At 36.4% G+C, this 22130-nt stretch overlaps 2 protein-coding genes across 2 annotated transcripts in view; one reads left to right on the forward strand and one right to left on the reverse strand.

Annotated features, from left to right (window-relative positions):
* The window catches only part of LOC128669660 (neprilysin-4-like), a 50131-nt gene extending 43822 nt beyond the window's left edge, over positions 1-6309 (reverse strand). Inside the window, exon 1 of the mRNA XM_053744627.2 lies at positions 6051-6309. Within this exon, the coding sequence (XP_053600602.1) occupies positions 6051-6062 (12 nt within the window). The 5' untranslated portion in view covers positions 6063-6309. The remainder of the gene's footprint in view (positions 1-6050) is intronic.
* Positions 6310-9784: 3475 nt separating this feature from the next.
* LOC128669356 (uncharacterized protein) lies at positions 9785-21387 on the forward strand. The gene is made up of 14 exons (XM_053744125.2): positions 9785-10276; positions 10719-10914; positions 12130-12323; positions 12597-12733; positions 13974-14102; positions 14427-14530; positions 15009-15127; positions 15378-15672; positions 16068-16185; positions 16363-16434; positions 16989-17161; positions 17538-17677; positions 18057-18202; positions 19220-21387. Exons 1-14 carry the CDS (start codon positions 9941-9943, stop codon positions 19689-19691), a joined length of 2631 nt encoding a protein of 876 aa, XP_053600100.1. The 5' UTR covers positions 9785-9940; the 3' UTR covers positions 19692-21387.
* Positions 21388-22130: the final 743 nt, after the last annotated feature.

Below are 22130 nucleotides of genomic sequence, written 5' to 3' on the forward strand. Positions count from 1 at the left end.
GTAAAAACATGTTTATTAAAAAAATTAAAATAAAATGATGATTGTTTAAAAATAATAACTGTTACGATCGTGTCACATACTGGACGTTGCCATAACTGTAAAAGTGCAATAAATTTTTAAGGCATTCAATTTGTTAACCGTTATGTCAGTTCATTGGGCGGTGCAACGAGCTCCTTGGAGTTCTGCATAAAATAAATAGTAAGGTTATTATATATATATATATATATATATATATATATATATATATATATATATATATATATATATATATATATATATATATATATATATATCTATTTTCGTCAGGAGTCCACGTTTCGGAAATGGTCACATTCACAACATCACATGTCTCGCACACAAGAGTTTATCAAAACTTAATCTACTAGTTGTGCTCCGGGTCTTCACTGCCGTGGGGAATTCGGGATATAAAGTACCCTATGTGTTATTCCAGGTAATATTCTACCGGTGTACCAAATTTAATAACAATCCGTCTACCTAATAGATTTCACGTGAAAGAGTTACAAACATACATACACAAACTTTCGCATTTGTAACATTAGTAGGATAAGGTTAACAATCTCGGTTATCTAAAATTCTAAAAATAAAAGCTTCACTAGGCATAATATTCCTATAATGTATTTTTTTTCTGATGAAATTATTTATTTCATGGGGTTCAGTGACCTTGTAATTAGGGCAATATCCTCGCGGGATATCGATTGAGAAAGCATTCCTTTCGCGTGCATTCTTTATTCAAAACCCTTTTAGTGCTGGAATTTGGCGAATCAAAATACCAAATTGTGTGTTTTTATTTTCCTTTTACAGTACGATGACCTCAAAGATTCGACTATCTTGAACTTCAAAGTGAGGATCAAGTAACTATTGGTACTATGGGATACACGTTGATTATGTGCAAGTGTGCATGCGCTATACGTGTCAATGTTCTGATAAGTAAGGATGCAAAATTAGGGAAGCGAGCCCTGGACTCCGACGCTTTATGGCTGACTGGGAATACGCTCAGGTTGAAGAGAATTTGATCTGTCATTAAAGTTTAGATATTTTGCGCAGGATTAGTTACGTGACCAAACTGTGCAGGGCTGACCGCATCATCCGTATTTCTGCACGTTTTTTTTTGGTTCCGCAATAGATTAATATCTAGTTTTATTGTAACTGATAGTTCTTTTTTTCCAAATATGTATATATATTTTTTCAAATTGCTGAATTACTTATCTATTATTTTTGCTGTTATAGCAGATATTGACCCTTCGTACCTAGATCATAAACATGGCTGCAGCAAGTACTTCGTACGGAGTACCTGCTAATTCCATGGTCATAAAACAGAGCAGCCTCGCTGGAGGTTATAATAGAGTCGAATTATGTGACAGTTTCCTCATCTCCTTCGCGGGTTTCATCAGCATCCTTCACGGTCCACAGGCGCCCTCTGTCGGCCGGAACGATCTTTGATAACTCTAGGGCATTATCTCATATTATTAATGAAAAACTGACAATACCTTATCCTTATACCCTATATATAAAACAGTCCCTTCGTCGCGTCTGTCTGCTTGTATGAACGCGAAAAACTCAAGAACTAGATAGTACTTATGATTCCTGAGGGAGATAAGATTTATAATTACATTAAACTTATTGCCACATCGAACTCTGAACTGCTTGTGAAAACTTAATTAAACTTACCTAAAAACAAAGACCAATTTCACTATTTAACATGTAAAAAATACACATCTTAGTTACGCCTTGTTAAATAACCATCTCAGTAAAAAAATCATTATTTTGATTATTTGCAATGTATAAATATTGACCGAGCCACAATGGGACGCTCGCGGTCTCAAGCTAAATATTTCTGTATATTGTCTTTCAGGTGCATGGGAATATCTGAATTTAGTTGTGTTATTTATAAAATACATACTTAATGACTCCGATTCACATGTCGATCCATTGATGAAACGCGTATGTGTGCGTAAGTATCATTTATCACACAATATGGAGTAGGAACGCAAAATAGGTGCCATATAAAAAAAATATATATTGCTCGCGTACTACGTCCGCGTGATTTTCCGCGAAATTTTCTGGGTCGGATGCAGAGGCAGAGCAGCGGAAAAAGTCATATCCTTTTTAAAGGTTTTAAAAGGTAACAACAAAACAAACTCGTTGGAACGTCTCTCTAAACGTCTCTATCGGTCCGTCACACTTATTAACTAAACATTTCCGAAATTTATGAAACCTTTATTTTCAGGAAAGATCGTTATACCTTCCTTGCAAATTTCAATTATTTTAGTGGAATACTTCCAGGTAATATTATAAATGCGAAAGTTTATGAGGATGTATATATTTGTTACTCGTTTACGCAAAATCTACTGAACGGAATATTATGACATTAGGTAGGTACATGGGTAGAAAATAACCGGGCATAACACATAGGATACTTTTTATTGCAGCCAGTTAAAATTAATTTATTTAATGGAATGAATAAATGTATATTTGCTACCGTTATTAAATAAATTAGTGGCGAAAATCTTTGGAGATATGTAACATTTCATGCCTTTAGGTTTAGTAGCTAAATATTTACGTCAACAAAACTTAACTAATAATGTTCGGCCCTTCAAAGAAGCTTTTCTTTGAAGGACCGAACTTTGTTAGCGAGTTTTTCTGAACGTCGCAGTGACGGATCTCGGAAACCTCTCACGATTCCATCGAGGCTGAGCTTACTTCTCGCAGATAACCACAAATTTTAATGATAATTATTATAATGAAAAGTGTGCTCTCAATCTTAAATGTATGTTTTTTTTTTATTTAAAGATTTACACACGCCGTAAATCTTATAGCAGCATCGTCAGTTTTTATCATTATTTATTGATTACTAGCTATGGTGCACGGCTCCGTCCGCTACTATAGGTAGCCTATGTAACTACCTATCTCCAAGCTAAAAATCACCACTATCCAATGCTCAGTTTTGACGTGATATAAGAAAAACAAAGAAACACGTATAATGTTAACATGCATTTTACTGCATTAAAAATATTACGACCCAAATATTATGTTTCATTTATAGACAGAAAAAAAAATATAATTATGATGATACCAGTGAAAAATTACTGTTCAAATATAAGACAAAACACAACTTGCTAAATGTTCGCAAAAAAAAAATTAATTAACGTTTTTCCATTTTTTTTTTATAATGGTTTAGTTTGTTTTTATAATTTCATACTTTTTAATAATGAACTTTCCAACGATCCAGATCCACAGCTGCATTGGCCTTATAGTCTATGAATTATCACAATGATCCTAAATATATATAATTACACACATATATAAATATATATATCATACATTACACATATTCCGTCCTGAAAAAAGGCCCTTATAGAAAAGACTTCAACGACACACATAATCTGAATGAAAAAGGTTCCCAACACATGGATTTTTAAGTACTTCGTTGTACGGAGTATCTACTAATTCCATGTGCTGACATAAACCGTTTGACAGCTATTCCAACTGGACAAGAATAAGAGATTTTGTGATACTTCCAAATGAAAATGAATTAATATAGATTTATTGATCGCTCATAGCATTACAGTGTTAACTTTGTGTTGTTTAATACATGTATAAGATATATATATTTTAAATATATATATATGAGACCTATATTTGTTAATTGACATCCTTGGAGAAAAGGCTGCGGTGAAGTTTGTTGCGCCGCTTCTTCTTCACTTGCGCTTTGGAAGCCGGCAGTAGACTTAGTTTAAGTAATTTTTTTGACGTCAATAAGTGATGTATATCATCCTAAATATGAATAAATTTTGAATTTGAATTTGACATGGCCACTCATGGCAGAGGGTCGTGATATTGACTTGGAATGAAACAAACACAACCACTATCTTGGCACTATTAATGGAGTGATTGCCGCTGCTTTTATTATTTCACACACAAGTTGATAATCAACCAGTGTGCAGGTTTCCTCACGATTTTTTCCTTCACAGGAAGCAAGTGGTGGTCCACGAAAATACATGAGTCAGATTGGTATTCAAACTAGTGTGGCACGAGTAGGATACGAGTGTGCGACCTTTCCGTTCACAGGCGTCTTAACAGTTACACCACCACCGCTTCTATAATACAACTGGACATCATAGCAAGTATAGGTAATATTATTTCATTCCGCAGCTCACAATGATGCGCTTGAGCATCCCAGTCAGGATTAAGATTACAATGTTATAAAAACAATGGGTGTAGGACTAACATTCGCGCTGCTGTCAGCTGCTTATATTTATATGCACTTTTGAACACTATATTTAATGTATAATTTATAGATTGAATAATATACGTGGTGTATAGGATAACTATGAATCCGGTTCGCTTCAACGGCTAAACTGCTGAGCCGGTTCTGATGAAATTTGGCTCAGAGATAGACTAGATCTTCAGGAGTAAAACTTCTTTATAGTCGTATTCCTCATGGCTGAGGGTAGTGGTCATTGCTTGGAATGAAACACACATGACGACTTTCTTGGCACTTGGAGTGGTATGCCGTTGTATTCTCCGTTTCACACACGAGTTGATAATCAACCAGTGTGCGGGTTTCCTCACGATGTTTTCCTTCGCCGGAAGCAAGTGGTGGTCGATGAAAGCGACTACACATTAGTCAGATTGGTACACAAATGTGGCACGAGTGGTTTCAGTTGAAGATATCTGCTTCAAAATTGAGTTACAAGATTCAACCGGAACATACTTACGTAATTACATACATTACAAGTTAAATTAATCTCCATTATTACAATGGATTGATGACAGAAAAAAAATGGCCAAATAACAACAATCTAATTATAAGTACTATTATTAAAAAGAGGTAAGCGTTTGTTAGTTTGTATGTTTGAGGGGGGTTAATCGCCGAAACTACCGAACCGATTTCAAAAAGTCTTTCACCATTAGAAAGATTATTATAGGCTATATTTTATCTCAAATTTCCCACAGGAGCGATGAACCGGGCAACATCTATTACATAAATAAAGCAGCACATTCTATGTTGCTATCATATATTGTCGACGGTGTAAAGAAAATTTCTGGCAACAACTGGATGGGGACGGCCCAGGGCAGATATGGTTGGCGGAGACGGAAGGAGGCCTATGCCCAGCAGTGGGTCACGGAAGGCTGCAGATGATCATGATATATACATTATAAAGTAATTTTTGCACTACCAAGTGTACTTCTCACTTTGGAAAATCCTCGGCCATTAACATAATTATAATGAATTCTATCAATTCATTGTTTACTCAATATACATACGTCTCTGCCGTGAGAACCAGTTGTAAAAAATACCAGCGCATACGCACGCCAATTTCATTCCTCGTTTGAAAGATTAAAATATATTTTGACTAGGTGCGAGGCAGAGTCGGTTCTGTTGTGTTCATTCGTCACCTAAAATATTATATGTACGTACTTACCTAAAATATTTCATATGTGCGTTTTCACAGGGTCATATTTTAAGTTAAATTATATTTCTCAAAACTACTAGCGTACAGATAGCAACAGCAAGCAAAATTTTTAAATGAAATCTACTTAGTGTAAATTAACCTAGTTTTCAGATAGTTTCAAACAGGTCATTACAAAATGTTTTTCTTATTTTATTTGTTAAAAATGTTCAACGGATTTCCTGAATGTTACACACCGCAGATACTTAGATATGTACTTTAATATACCTAGATTTAATCAACGTTATCTTATCCAGTAGAAAATAAAGAACAGGTAAATTTTTAAAACAGATTGATTTTACATTTCCAATAAAAAAAATATGCTTTTTAAAATCATTAATCCTATGAAAAGAAAGTTGCATTCGAGTTTAAAATATCTTCCTTTTATTATTTACGAGGGTATTCCTACCATCATCATGAGTAGGACACGTAAAACTTTATCTAGTCAACTACATACATCGTTTTTTAAACTAAAGTATTTATACATAATTGAATTGATCAAATAAAATCAAACACGACACTATAAAAAATAACATCAACTAATGATACTAATAAAGATATTTAAAAAAGACTTACCTTGTACTTCATTTTGTTTTTGAATAAATCCTAAACAAAACCACCAGCACTTAAAAAAAAAAAACAAAGTTTTTTTTATTCTTTAAAAAATAACTTTTCATTCATCAATCGATGCGTTTAAACTTCGAACGCGTTTTGGCGCGCACCGGACGTATAGCCGCGCTTGCGTGCGGTGCGGCAAAGCGACAATGGCCGCTCTTCCATCGACACGGTAGTTTTGCTTCCCTCCCAATCCCAACTGCAGTGCAACGACCACAATCTTTGCTAAAGCAAACTGCACACGAAGCGAAGGTGAAGGCGAAAAGGTGACGCGGTAGATCAGGCCGCAGCCATTGCAACGTCTATGCGTTTCACTCAATGTGGCAACTTGCAAATGTTTGCCAAATTCGTATTCTTTTTCTTGTTGCTCTCGGATACGGAGTAATTAATTAGAGCAATCAGCCAAATCTATTCATCACAAAGGCTAGATTCAGAATTTACGAAATAATTTCCATATTTTCTGAAAATTCTCTATTATTTAATTCTTATGAACAAACTAATAATACTTTGTAAGTACAATTCCGAAGATTGTAATTAAGGTAGGTAATTAATTAAAGTCATGAAACGGCGGTTGACGCCGGCGACGGGTAGATTCGAATAGTATTTATATTCGTATTCCTATTAAACTACCATGAGGTAATTTTGATAGACCACCACTGATTATGGTTGTAAACTATTAACGGATAAATTTTCGGGGTGATGAAAACATCGTGAGGAAACCTGCACTCTAAAATGATATACATAGATACACTATAGATTCATATTAAAACAAATCAATTAAAAAAATGGCTTACATACATCCTTCCTTATCCTTAGAAAGTGTTCTGCCGCCTATGTATGTCTGTTAGCGATAAACTAAACAAAAACATTTGCACAGATTTTGATGCGGTGTCCGGTGCGGTTTGATAAGTACTTAGATAGTGTGATTTATTATGTTTTTACCCGAGTGATGCCGGGACGGGGTGCTATTGTAATATATATCCATAAAATAAAAATAAAAATGTCTGTTAATTACTTAGTTACCACGGATTTTGATTAAACTTTTTTTGTTGTAGTTATTAATCCTGGGCAACAGAAGGTACTATTATTAAATTAATATTATTAAACAAGAGTTTTGTTTAGAAGCATAAATATTGTATAAGGTACTATCTGTTTTTTATATAGGTAATTAAACGCTCTGAAGGCGGCCACATCTAGGTTATGCCGGTTAGACTTAGGTGTAGCCTGTCTTCAAAATCAAAAATCAAAATCAAATCATTTATTCAGGAATTAGGCCTTCACAGGCACTTTTTCACATCATATTCTAAATTAAATGATGTTTACCAAAGCTACAAACTACTAGCATTTCGGAACGACCACTGCTGAGAAGAAAAGCCAAAAGAAACTCATTCAAACAGTGTTGGTCCCTATTATGCCAGAAGGGTTTACCATTTAATTATTCCTAGGTGTATCGCACTAATCTTCGGTTAGAACGAAGTTTATCATAGATAGATAGGTATGTAAGTAGGTACTAGGAAGTAAGTAGATTTTCTTTCTAAAGAAAATGTTAAGTAGAGAATAATAAACTATGTAGGTGTCTAAGAGTGAAGGAATATACTAGTTTTGCCCGCGGCTTAAAACGCTTGAATTTCAGTTCTTAAAACGAATCGAAGTAAAATTTTAGTTACATTCATTTATCACGTATTTATTCTAAGACTTGTAAAATTTATTCCTATCTATGATTTAAATTCGTATTTTTTGTCATCTTTGGTTCAATTCCGTTCCCCGCTACGATTTCCGCTACGTGTCGGGTTCCAAAACTTGTCCTGTCCCGTTAACTGGGACAGGACATAACGACATGGGTGTGCAACGTTTCCCATCCCATTTCGCGCTACGTGTCCCACTCACGCTTCCCGTAGCGCGTGCCGAACGTTTCATGGACCTCTCTTCAAAAATAATAAATTTCCACCACTACAACATTCACCTCGAGATGCAATTTTCAAAATCTAGTAATCACATTATTATAGATTACTAACTACAAATTTCAATCAAAAATGTTATGTGATTCACTTCAAAAATGACGATGCTTCTTATATAAATAAAATAAATAAATAAATATTAGGACGAATCACACAGATTGAGCTAGCCCCAAAGTAAGTTCGAGACTTGTGTTAAATATGGGATACTAACTCAACCATACTATATTTTATAACAAATACATATATAGATAAACATCCAAGACCCGGACCAATCAGAAAAAGATCATTTTCCATCATGACCCGGCTGGGGATCGAACCCGGGACCTCTTGGTTCAGTGGCAAGAACTTTGCCACTGCACCACCGGGGTCGTCAAAAAACAAACTTGCAAGCCCTATTTCACCCAAGGACATCCCTTGGGTGAAATAGGGCTTGCAAATTTTCAAAATCGAATTAATGCATTGCGCAAGTGTCTTTGCGCGCAAGTGTCTTTGAACGCAAGTGTCTTTGCGCGCCAATGTCTTTCGCGCAATTTTTTTCGCGCAAGTGTCCTGATACGATTTCACCCCCTTAGTGATGGCATTTCGAAATATCCTTTCTTAGCGGACTCTCCTAGTCACAATCCACCATCCTGCCAAGTTTCATCTTCATGGGCCCAGTAGTTTTCGAGTTTTCGTGATGCTTGAGGGTTATTGCAGAATTGCATTGGATTTTCTGTAGGTACTTGAATTAAATACGTCAATTTTTTATATTGAAAGAAGCGTGAATTGATATAAGTACCTAAATGAAAACAAGATTTTGGGGATTCTCCGCCACTTGTGTTCCTTGTTCCCCGCAGTCGGTCAAACAAAATTCCATGGAGAAAAAAAGTACCATGGTGAAAAATAGTAGGTAGGTAGATACCAACATATAGAATATTATTGGTTTGAATTTTTGTTGTCATATCGTTCGTCAACGCTTTGTCAATGTCTACTAAGAAATGTCAATGTCAAAAGCAAAGTTATTTTTATGATGTTGCCAGGATTTAATTTTAATTTTAATTTTGGGTCTCCATAATACCCGTTTCGCCGCCGCCCGACTCGGCACCGCAGCCTTTTGCTATGTCGATTAAAACGTTTATTTTAGAGTACTTTATTAATCATTTCAATATGTAAGCATTCGTTTGTGAAAATATACAACAATGTAGCTTCGGGTATCGAGTATATTCGGGTGCCGAAATATTGGGAAAAATCGTTTTCCATAAGATAAAAAACTTCGAAAACTATGGGATACGCCTCATGCTGTAAAATTTTCGAGCCAGTAAACGGTCGAAAAAAAAATTGGAACACTTCACACTTATTAAAATATGGACTTCGTACAGTTTATGACCACAGTTGACCAAATAATGCAGAACATAACCTAAAATAGTGTTATTATTTTCAGGATAATCCACTAAATCCTTCCTTTTTCTTTTAAACTCGAACCACTATTACGTAGAAGGTATTTTTGGTCGTAAATCTTCAACAATATTGAAAATTGGCGCTTTTTGCCTCCATTGGCAATGTTTGTGTACCTTAGTTGTACTAGTAGCGCCATCTGCGCTGAGCTGTGCGTAATATGCCCTATTATTCAAAGGGCGCACTAGGCACTGGGCTGGGTTGGGCACACACGTACTTATATCACAGATATAAAAAATTTGACATAGGTGACATTTTCATTACTTGACACATGTGGGTGCTGGATGCGGCAACACTAACTAAATTACTAAAGTAAATTTAAAAAAATAAGCAAGCGCGTCGGAAAATTCGTGGCGTCTGTACCTCTACGTCGAATAAGTGTGCTGTTTTTCTTTGTTTTTGTTATGGAAACTTAATCTAATAAGTTTATACCGTACATAAATTGTTAATCGAAACAAAATGTCTCGCGATCCTCGTGACCCGCGAAATAAATACTTGTCAAACAGAGACCGGGAACGAGACCGTGATCACAGGGATCGCCCTCCTATTTGGGGCCGATCGGATTACCATCGCAGCCGGCCGCTGCCCAGGAAACGGAGTCGGAGCCGGAGTCCACCCACCAGGGAGCTGGAAAAGCGTAGAAGCCGATCACCTAGAAAAAATGACAAAGACCTCGATGAAAACATCTTGAGTGAAATCTCCAAGTTGCCGGAGCCAAGTGAACTCTGGGACAGTCAGAATCAGTTTGGGGATGGATTCGGTGGACCACCAGCTCCAGGAACGTTCCCACCAGAGGTTGTTATATGTTAAAATTGATCATAAGATTCAAGTGTTTACATAACCTATAAATATTTTTTTTACAAACGATTACTACAAGTGATTTAATATCATACAATATTTATGATTTTATTGTTATATATAATTAATTGGAATAAGTTTACTATTTCTTACTGGATTCTGTACGTTAAGTATCATACTCATTTGTATACTAATTTATATAATTTATATATTATTGACAACCTCAGTGGCGCAGTGGTAAGGTTCTTGCCACTGAACCGAGAGGTCCCGGGTTCGATCTTTTTCTGATTGGCCCGGGTCTTGGATGTTTATCTGTATATATGTATTTATTATAAAATTTAGTATCGTTGAGTTAGTATCCCATGGGGCTAGCTCAATCTGTGTGATTTGTCCCAATATATTTATTTATTTATATCACAAATAAATAACTTGTCTCCAGGGTGTCCCACCAAGTCAGTTCAATCCTAACTACACGTCTACATACTCCGGAATCTATGATGACTTCCCATCACTGACATCGCTGCCTCAATCGTCTCATCCTGCAGAAATGGCATCTTGGAATCAAATGTCCTTACCTCCAGCCCCAGCGCCGCCAGCTTTCATCCCTAATGTCGAAGACCAAATCAAAAAAGAAGGTAGGTGTATTCGTAAAAATGTGAGAATGTAGTATTACTCTTATTTTAGACTAATTAAACATTCAATCTTTTGTAAGTAAGGTTAAGGTGTAATAACTGAAATGGTTGTTATTAAAATGTTAACTGTAGCTCCTGAAAAGTGTTACAAGTGACTGGATGTTCAGCAGTTTGTATGTTTAATTGGTGCAGACATTTATAATGGAGATCATTATCTCAACTGCGAGAAGTCCATTTCAGGACAAAGTCCTTTTCTACAGATTTCCATCGAGATTGTTCAAAATATTTTCTGGTAGAAAATAAAAACCAACTTCACTTATTTTTGGATAGCAGACACATTTGGAACTCATTTTGTTTTAACAGATAGACATATAAATAATGAAGGTAGTGAGTGACCTGAAGATAACGAAGACAAAATACCGACAATAGAGGAGAGAGCTTATCACTACTACATTTCTTTCAGAATCCTATTAACCTTCCACATAATCTTTTAAATTGATTGACACAAATTTATTCTGGGTATGGTGTATGTATTTATGAGTAGGGTAGTTGCCATCAAGACAAATCAGACATTTTTCCGTGTGTCAAAAAAAAAAAAAGTTTGATGGGGCTTGTATGACAGTGATGATGGAGTGACGTCACAAATGTTGGAATCAAAAAGCTTTTTAATTAGTTATACTTTATTGAGAACATAAAAAAACTAAATGTTAATATAAATAAAATTAATTAAATTGATTAAATGTATGAAATGTATAACAAATTCATGAAAAATGAATAACATAATCAAATTTAATTTAAATTTGATTATCATGTTTCATTATGTAAAAGCATTTTATTTTATACACAGGCAACTACCCTATTATGTATTTAACCTATTTACTTTTATTCTATATCACAATATTTTAATGACATTTAATTTCAGGTAACATAAAAACTTTGCATCTTATATTCTACTTTAATCATCACCAATGCTGGAATCTGTTTACTTAAGAATTGAGACTAATATTCATGAATTGCCTCTAATAGTGGGCAATGATGCATAATCAGTTAAGCCTGGATGCTGTGCATATAGCGTTTGCTAGTGGTATGAGTGTAAAATCACATAAACAAATTTCATTAGCATATTGCATGTTTTTTTTTTGTTCATTTAACCAGTTATGTCATATTACACTCAGTATCACAATAGATTATAGTTAATGCTATAATTTCTCCTCACAGCTGCAATAGAATCAGAAATGCGTCATCAGAAGGCAGCTTTGTCGAAACAGCGCGAAGATTACATAAAAAAGGCGGGAATATTGAAAAAGGAGTTGGATACGCTGAAAGACCAGAGAAATGAACTGCGAGGGGACGCCAAGAGATCCCCGAGCCCTGACACTAAGAGGTTCCTCAAGGAAAATACCAAGTTACAGGTTTGACTTCCTGTTCAGAATGAAATGGTTACATTTATCTATGATATTCTATTCATTTACTTTTATATCAATTACATTTGAAGCTTGCGCCGCGTCAAATTCTTAGTTGTTTGTTTTTTTACCTGCTATGTTATGTTTCGATGCTTGCATTTTACAACTAAGAGCTTGGCTCTGAAAATGATGATCACTGGTTGAAAAAACTTTTTACGATTACCATTTTCAACATTATGACTTTTCACGGATTCGGTGATGTTTGAATGACTTGTTCTATAGTTGGAGATCCAGAATAAGCTGAAGACGATCAACAACGTCGTGGACATGCTGAATGGCATCATCGGGGAAGAGGCACACCATCATCATGAAGTTCATGATTCTGACGACTCGGACCATGGATCCAAGCGGAAATCCAGGTATGTATAATTGCTGTATTCTGAAATATAACTGCTGAACTGGAAGAATTAAAAACTTGATCTTTTTTTCTAATTTGTTTTAGGCTGGTGTTCGAAGTAATATTTCTGATATTTTAAATTAATTCTTCCAGTATAAACACTTTCAATTATAAAATAATATTTAATATAATATAATAGAATAGGTGAGTATGTAAATATAGTTTGTCACATAACATTTTCATCCAAAAGCAGGTTTTGCACGAGTGGCTAGTGCGGACCGTTAGAAGAGCTTTGCTTACCTAATACAGTGAATACATACCAATTGAGGAGTTTATGCAGACAACCGTCAAGTGTTACGAAGACTACCAGCTTTCCAAGCTAAAGATTTATAATTTTTATAAAATAAATTGTGGCTTTTATTATTACATTGCTGTGTCAGATGCAAACATTATTTGTTAATTTATTTTTGATGCAATATATTTTATTAGTTTATTTTTTAAGTTTTAAGTTTATTTGTCTCTGCAGTTCTACGAACTGTAACTGAGATATTTTGCAAATTGTACCTGTGATATTATAAACTTGTTTTAGGTTTTAGTATATTAAAAATGTGTAAATATATACTCTTTAAGTTAATGTAAAAACTGTATTTAGATTTTACTTCTGTCTTGTATGATTAAATATTGTTACATCTTGCTGTATTTCATTTTCCTCCTCTTCATGTTTATGTACTACATATAAAAACAAGTAAAAAAAAAAATATTTTCAGTACTTTTTCGAGAAATATTTAAACAATCGAAATTTACTCCATATGCGAAGATTTATAAACAGAGTTTTTTTTTTCTACCAACCGGTAATGGGTTTGCACCCTGTGGTGGCGCCCCGGGCGAAACCACCGCTTTTCCCACCTGTTATTAGGTCAAATTACTTAGATCATTGTGTCGTACGTTTCACAAACTTTGCCGGTCTTTCTAACATACTATTTAAATACTGTAACCCAAATAAACTTCGTATTTTTGTATTTTGGTTCGAGTTCATAATGGTGTTTTGTGTCAAGTTTGACCGCCTTCAACAAGAGCTATCGGGGTTGGAAATCTTTGTGATTCTCGAATTTACGTGCGCTTTCGTCCTTCTGTTACCGTGAAGTAACATAAATCGTCATAACCCTACTAACGTAGTATAAGAAAATACCTAAGAAACTAACATAAATGTCTTTATTCAGACCTAGTTATTTTCTCAAGTAAAACAAGAGCTCTGGTTGCAGGTCACCCTCGAATCACAAGTTCAACTACGTGTATTATGATCCCGAAATGCATTGGTGCCGTGTCTGTAACGAATTCCCGCCGACTGCTAAGGATTATCTCAACCATTTGCATTCGCCGGCGCATCACAAGTAAGCTTTACTATCTTTATATCTGCCTAAAGTATGATTTTAATGCATCTGGTAAGATTTGGATTTTACTTCATATGTTATTCTGTGGATCGACATCGATTCTTCGGTCGAACATTGTCTTTTACAAGGCGGCTAATGGACACATGGCTTTGTCATTGGCATCGTATCATTGCAAAGACGCCAGGCGGGCCATAATCTTCGATATTTTAAGTTTTTATTCAAATGCAACCTGGGACAAACTATGGTTCGATGGAATATTAACGTTTCGTACCAAATGCTTCAATTTACGATGTTGATGTATAATCAACTATATTGTACACACAGAATGGCCGCGGCACACATGGAGGCCCCGTGGCACAGCGTGACGGGCGTCAACGAGGGCTTCCCCAGCCTCCCGAGCGCCCCCACCAAACGCACGCCCATACGAGGTCAACTTTTATTAATTCTCTAGTTTAATTTTGCTGCCGAAAGAGTCTGGAGGCCGGAGTATACTCGGATATTCTTCCTAAAAAAAAATACGTCGGCGCCTATTTTTTACAGCTTATTACGCAATAAAGTGTAACAAATAAACAAACAAATTAAGTTTGTTACCATTCATCCGAGAAAAAGTACTGTTCCCAAGGGAAATTGACGCGGTCGAAGTCGCGGACATAAGCTAGTGTGATATAAATTACAACCCAGAGTTCGCTTTCTTACTTTGTCTTCTCCACTTCGCACGGTCTTTGGCATCCCTAGTTGTCGGACCTTGGCAACTAGGGATGCCAAAACACGTGAAATGGGTGATTTCTATAAAATTGAAGCATACAGCCGCGGGAAAGACTAGAATATTCTTATACCTCATTGATAGTTATCAAAAACAATTATCAAAAAAAAATTGTTTTTTAAAATAAAATATATTGTAATCAGGTCTCCAGTTCTTCGTGCCCTCGACGGCGTGGTACTGCAAGCTGTGCGACCAGTTCATCGGAGACCTTCATTGTGCCTCCGCTCATCTCAAGTCTATCATACATTCCAAAAACTATCAGGTAATCAATACTTCTCTAGCCTCCACTCCACCGTTGGCACCATATCAACTAATTACCACCGACCTTTCAGTGATACAAACTTGAGTTTTTTGTTCCTTGCTAGTCTTAATTCCAGGGTAATGGGCGTAGGTGTACGGGCAGGGAAGGGCAGCAACTCTACGTGCTTCATAGCTTACGACGCTTCTTAGACCTAAGAAACTAGGGGGTCAAAATTTTGTTATAAAATATAATGGGGGTAATATTTTTCCAGAACTTCGTAGAACAGAACCCTCACTGGGAAACAGACTGGGTTTCAGACAGACAGAAGGCATTTGAGAAATCCAGGGCCAGCAAGAAAGAGACGGAGAAACCTCAACAATACACCTCTCACACAATCACGTTCAGCAAAGACGGCTTCCATACAAAGTCTAAGGACCTGCCGCCTGAAGATGAGAAGAAGAAGAAGAAAGATAAGAAGAAGAAAGCTAAGAGGAAGCCTAGTAGCAGCAGCTCCTCTAGTGATTCAAGCAGTTCCGATAGTGATACTAAGAAGAAAAAAGCCAAAGGTAATTTGTTGTTACTCTCTCTCTCTCTCATCGTGTTCCCGGTTATGTTCGGAGCTCTAAGCCCCGAAGTCTAGGGTTCCCGTAAAAAATCAACCATACAATTTTAAAGATTAGGCTTCGCTTTTCCAACCGACCGCCTGCCTGACGTCAACCCTCTTTGAGGATGCTATTGTTGCCTAGCTGCTGTTAAGGCATGTATCCCTTAGTAGCCTCGTACGACATCCACGGGAGGATTTGGTGTGGTCCAGTTCTAGAGCAACACGCCACAAATTTGCTATTACTGTTTCAGCAAATAAAACTTCATGCAATCATAATTCATGTTATGTTTACTTTCTTTCTTTTATTTTCTAACACTGGTGAAATCGCCACTTTTATAACTTCAACTTTTGTCATAGCTAAGAAACCGAAGGCGAAGGGGGAGAAAGAGAAGGCACTATCGGAGTTCATGTCGGCAATTCAGATGGAGATTCTGAACGAAAATGACCGGAAACTGCTCAACAATATCAAAAATAGGTTTGTAAATTGCTTAAAATGTATATATAACTGTACCTTCTGTTTTTTGTATGTAATTTTCGTGGTTTTTTCAAATTCACACAGATATATAATTACATAACGAGTTGTGAAAGGCCACGTTTAGCTGTACGGCGGTCTTATTGGTGGAATTCTAAGGCTTTGGTTTTATTTTTCTAGAATGAAAAGTGAAAAGGAGCAGAATGAAGACAAACGCGAACGATCAGTCTCAGTTTCTACTAGAAAGAATCGGTAAGTCTTGTATATACAAGACACACAAGACAAGCAACGGTTCTCAAATGTTTCTAAATTATTGTATTTATTTTTTACTATCAGCCTTTTGGCTTAGTAAAATCATAATAAAGTATATACCTGAACCTTCCCCTTGAATTACTTCTTTGCGTGTCAATGACAAATCTACAATGCTTTATTGGATGCTAAATATATTCACTTCGATGAATGAGAGAGCATGAGTTTGTATACAATCTGACTTATGTATAATAGTTTTCATCGACCACCAGTTGCTTCTGGTGAAGGAAAAAATCGTGAGGGAACCTGCACTTTGGTTTATTATCATCTTGTGTGTGAAATGGAGAAGGCAATGGCAAAACACTCCATTAAAATTGCCAAGAAAGTGAACGTCAGACATGAGCGATACGACTATGAATATATGATACACATTGGGGAGAAAAAATCCCATTTTGCAGCAGTGTTGTCTGAATTTTTTCTCATGTGAAGCACTATTACAAATTGTGACACAACGCGGTGTGACACAACGGGAACAAACCTGAATTTATCGTCTACAGTTCCCCCAGCAGCCGCCGCTCGCGTTCTCCTCGCCGCGAGAGAGATCGCTCCTCTCCTCGCTCGCGACACGACAGAGACAGAGAGAGAGAGCGGGACAGAGAGGAGAGAAGGCGCGACCGAACTCCGCCTCGAGACGAAAAGAAACCTGAGATTAAGAAAATGCCTTTTATTGGTAAGTCTGTGGACCTATGTATATATTACTTGATGTTGATGTCCTTCTTTACGTGTCCGTCAACTGCGAACGTTATCAAGTTCCGCAGGTAAATCCATTATTATTACGCTCCACAACTGAATAATACACGAATTTTCATAATAATACTAACGAGAACGAGATTTATGCTGCGAGTATCGTTATATATAAAAAAAAATTGCATAATATTACATGTCAACGTCATACGGGCAACTGTCACCCGCTATCGCTACCGCTACCATGCTACAGCGCAAATAGTGTTGTGCAAATTTCAACTTTCTATGTCTACTAATTTCGACTTTATCAGTTAAGGAAGAATTTTATGCTGATGATCGAGGTTACATTTGTTTTGCTACAGGTAAAATGCCGGTATATAAGAATATGGTGAAGAATAGTAAAATCGAGGATCAAAAGAAAGAAGAACTGAAGAAGAAGGATGACGAAGAAGAAGCTTCCAAGAAAAGAAGAGAGGAGATGGATGCGGAAATACAGAAAAAGGTAGATTAATTTAGTAAACTTTCTTTTTATTTTTTTAGCCCCGGGTTTTCGTTACAGTAGGAATTTTAAAAATACAGAACTTAGTACCAAATTTAATTATAATATTATTTCTAGTAGATTTTAGAGTGACAAACATTCTCTCACATAGCTTAACATTTGTGTTGAACATTTTATTTCATGTAGTATCTTCATTTTTATTTCTGCTATCGATTAACCCAGTGACCCACCCCAGTTCCTCGCTCAGTACTGCGTTATTGTCTACGTTAGGGCCGGTTTGCAGCTATGCCATTTTGTTTTAAGAGACTACAGACAGACGGGACAGGTGAAACTAATAAAATTAAAGCTAAAAGTAAATAAAATAGAACATAACGTCGGATAGGTGGCGGAGTTCAAAGAGAAGATAGCAAAGGCACAGAAGGAGCGGCAGCAGCAGCTGGAGATGCCGCCGCCGGCGCTGGCGCTGCCCACCGCGCTGGGCTCCGCGCAGCCCGCGCCCAGCCTACCCGCGCCTGCGCTGCCGCCCGTGTGAGTACACTACACTACACTACCTGCACTGCACTACACTACCTGCACTGCACTACACTACCTGCACTGCAATACAATACACTACGCTACGCTACACTACCTGCACTGCACTACACTACCTGCACTGCAATACAATGCACTACGCTACGCTACACTACCTGCACTGCAATACAATACGTTACACTACCTGCACTGCACTACACTACACTACCTGCACTGCACTAGACTACACTACCTGCACTACACTACACTACCTGCACTGCACTACACTACACTACCTGCACTACACTACACTACCTGCACTGCACTACAATACACTACCTGCACTGCGCTACACTACACTACCTGCACTGCACTAGACTACACTACCTGCACTACAATACACTACACTACCTGCACTGCACTACACTACACTACCTGCACTACACTACACTACCTGCACTGCACTACAATACACTACCTGCACTGCACTACACTACATGCACTGTACTACACTACCTGCACTGCAATACAATACACTACGCTACGCTACACTACCTGCACTGCACTACACTACCTGCACTGCAATACAATACACTACGCTACGCTACACTACCTGCACTGCACTACACTACACTATACTGCACTACACTATACTATACTATATTACACCTCACACAGAAGATAGTCCAGCAGGAGCGGCAGTGCTTTATTTTTAAACTCAAACACATAGTTATTTAGTCCCGTTCTTTAATTTTGCACTTTCGGCAATTTTTTCTTCACCACTTGTTGTCTTCCTTTAAGTCCACCGTTTATATTTTTTGTGATAAAATTAAATAAAAAAATATAATAAACTCTGATCCTTGTGGCCAAAAGCTGTTTGTCTCCAGTGTGTTACACATTCACTAGAATGTCCATGTTCCATGACACCGGAATCATGAATTTACAAGTTGATACTAAGTGGAGTTGAAAATTCCAAGGTTTGTTGAGGTCTAGGCATCGAGCGAAAAAATCTTAAAACATTTAATTAATTTGCAGGCCAACACCACAGCCGAGTTTACCCAAAGACCTTCAAGAAGCGCTAGACATCATATTCCCTAGCGACGTGAAACCTGACCTGAATCAAGTCAGTCAGGACATTCTAGCAGCAATGCCGCCCATCCCGGGATTCCCGTTGGGAATGCCGGCGTTCCCGTCAATACCGTTGATGCAGCCCCAAATCCCGGGAATGTTCAGCTTTGATCTGAACCCAACACTATTCCCGCCTAGACCGCAACTATACGACACTCATGTACCCCTAGTTCCCAGCCCGAAGCCGAGGACTCAAAAACATAATAACAGAAACAAAAATCACGACCTCAAGAATGTCCAAGTGCAAAAGCAGAAAGCTGCGCCAGCTAAAGCGCTTGTCAAAAGTGAGGAAGCAGCAAAAGACGCTAGGATCAAAGAAGAATTGGATGATTTGGCCATGCTGGGCATAGACGCGTCCGACGTCGGCGCGGGCATGTAGTGATGACATTCGTACGGGATACAATGTGATAAGTGATTTATTTACTTTGTTCTGTGTTATTTTGTCGCAATCAGATGTTAATTCAAATTATTCCAATTCCTTTATTCAATGATAGGACATTTCTGACTTTCTTAGGTCGACTGTACAATTCAAATGGAAGGTTAAAATGTTGCTTCTATTTTTGCTACTAGGCCGAAGTTAATAATTTATTTCTTTTTTCTTTTCCTGACATTCTGACGAATTTAAAAAATTCAAATCCCATGTAAAGGTGTGCGTTATACATCGTTTCCAAATCATATAATAATATACGAAAGAACATATAATGACCTCTTATTCAAAAAATTACAGGCCTTAGTCAAAATATGTTTTGTCTCTTTCTGTCATAGTGTGATAGTGACAAAACTATAACATGTTGTAATTTTTTCACGAATAAGAGGACTTCTTGTATATATTTTTTTCAATTTTTATTTTGCCATCACGTTTCAGGGCACTGTCCGTTTTTACTCTTGACTAGTAATTAAGTAAGTATACTTACCTAGTTTATATTCAATCAATCAAACTTACAAAAATAATAGGATCTGTGATGGAAACGTGGACTTATAATTGAATAATTATAATCATATACGGATACTACCAATATTAACGCTATACAAATAAGTTTTGGTTATGAAAAGGAAACCTCGGCTGTTTACTAAATGTAAGCTAAAAGCTAAATATTGTACGTACAATTGCGTAACGTTCAGAATGCGGTTATGACGTATCCGACAATTTAAAAAATCGTAACGTTGACATGGCGTTTTACGAAAATGTTTTTCAAGTAAAAGCAAAGAAAAGTAAATTCAAATTCAAATTCAAAATTCTTTATTCAATTTAGGATGATTACATCACTTATTGACGTCAAAAAAATTACTTAAACTAAGTCTACTGCCGGCTTCCAAAGCGCAGGTGAAGAAGAAGCGGCGCAACAAACTTCACCGCAGCCTTTTCTCCAAGGACGTCAATTAACAAATATAGGTCTTATACATATATTAAAAATTAGGAGGACGAATTTACATCATTATTAAAAATGTCAAAATTTGAATAAATAAATAAAATAAAAGTTGTATTTCCAATAAAATTATTGAAAATTGTCACACAATATATATATATATATATATATATATATATATATATATATATATATATATATATAATAAAAAGCTAAATGTACAAAACGTACGTAATAATGTCATAAATCAATTATATATCTTATGAGGATACTGCACCATGCTTGGGCCAGACATTATTGTCGTTCACATAATCATCAGACTTGTAATATGCCTTTTTACAAAGTACTTCTTTTATATAATTTCTAAATTTTTTGTAAAGACGACGGGCTATCGTAGACCAAATAGATGATAACCTTTTTGGCCAAATCCTGCATCCCATTCAAAGGAGAAGATTGGCCTTATAAAACTGGGTACACTATACGACATCCAAAGGAGGATATGGAGTGGTCCTATTCTAAGGCGGGACCATACGCCAAATAATACTATTTGACACTTTCAGGCGATTGACGCATTGTGAGCGCTGCGCAACTGTAATAAGAATTGTTATTGACTGGTGAATGCGATCACACATTTTGCCAAAAACTCGTTGAGAGTTTATAGTGTATGTATATTTTTTCTATGATAATAAATGTCATACTTGCAAGAAATTGTTATTTTATTATGGACTGATTAGTTTAATTTTTAAATATAGTTTGCTGAAGATTTAAGGAAATAATTATGATCTCGAACGGTAGTACAAATGCGTATTTTTTTAATAGGCGAACGAGCTTGCAGCTCGACCTGATAATAAGCAAACACCGGCCAATACAAAGTCCATGACATTTTAAATTCATATAATATTAATTTAAAAAAGTTCTCCTGGTTTTTACTTTTTTGGCCACTTTTAAATACGTGTCCAAACTTGTTATTAAGTTTGTTTTGCTAGCCAAGTACCCGCGTGTACATCACTAGATGATAACAAGCCATCTTATCTGCACGATTTAACAACACATTCGGTTATTACCAGTTTAATATGGCTGGTTTAATGTTTACAATTGACTTCGTTATCTGACCTATCGTCTAAAAGTCGATCAGTTATGTAATTAATACGTAGACTCTTAGTGTTTATAACAATGAGGGCTAAAGTGAATAGACCCGTTAGAGGGGCTGGTGTAGGGGAAGATTCATTTCCAAAGAATATATTTGAACATTTGTGTTGTACGTATATGTACGGGTTTTTTTTAATGAAACAATCCGTTGTATTAAATATACAAAAAGTTTTTCACTTTCACATGACTAAACTAGCCTGTAACAAATTCACAAAACAAATATCGTATATATAATATACTAGCTGCGCCCCGGGGCTTCGCTCCCGTGGGAATTTCGTGATAAAAAGTAGCATATGTGTTAT

This window comes from Plodia interpunctella, chromosome 4, assembly GCF_027563975.2.
Source record: "Plodia interpunctella isolate USDA-ARS_2022_Savannah chromosome 4, ilPloInte3.2, whole genome shotgun sequence".
Classification (NCBI taxonomy): domain Eukaryota; kingdom Metazoa; phylum Arthropoda; class Insecta; order Lepidoptera; family Pyralidae; genus Plodia; species Plodia interpunctella.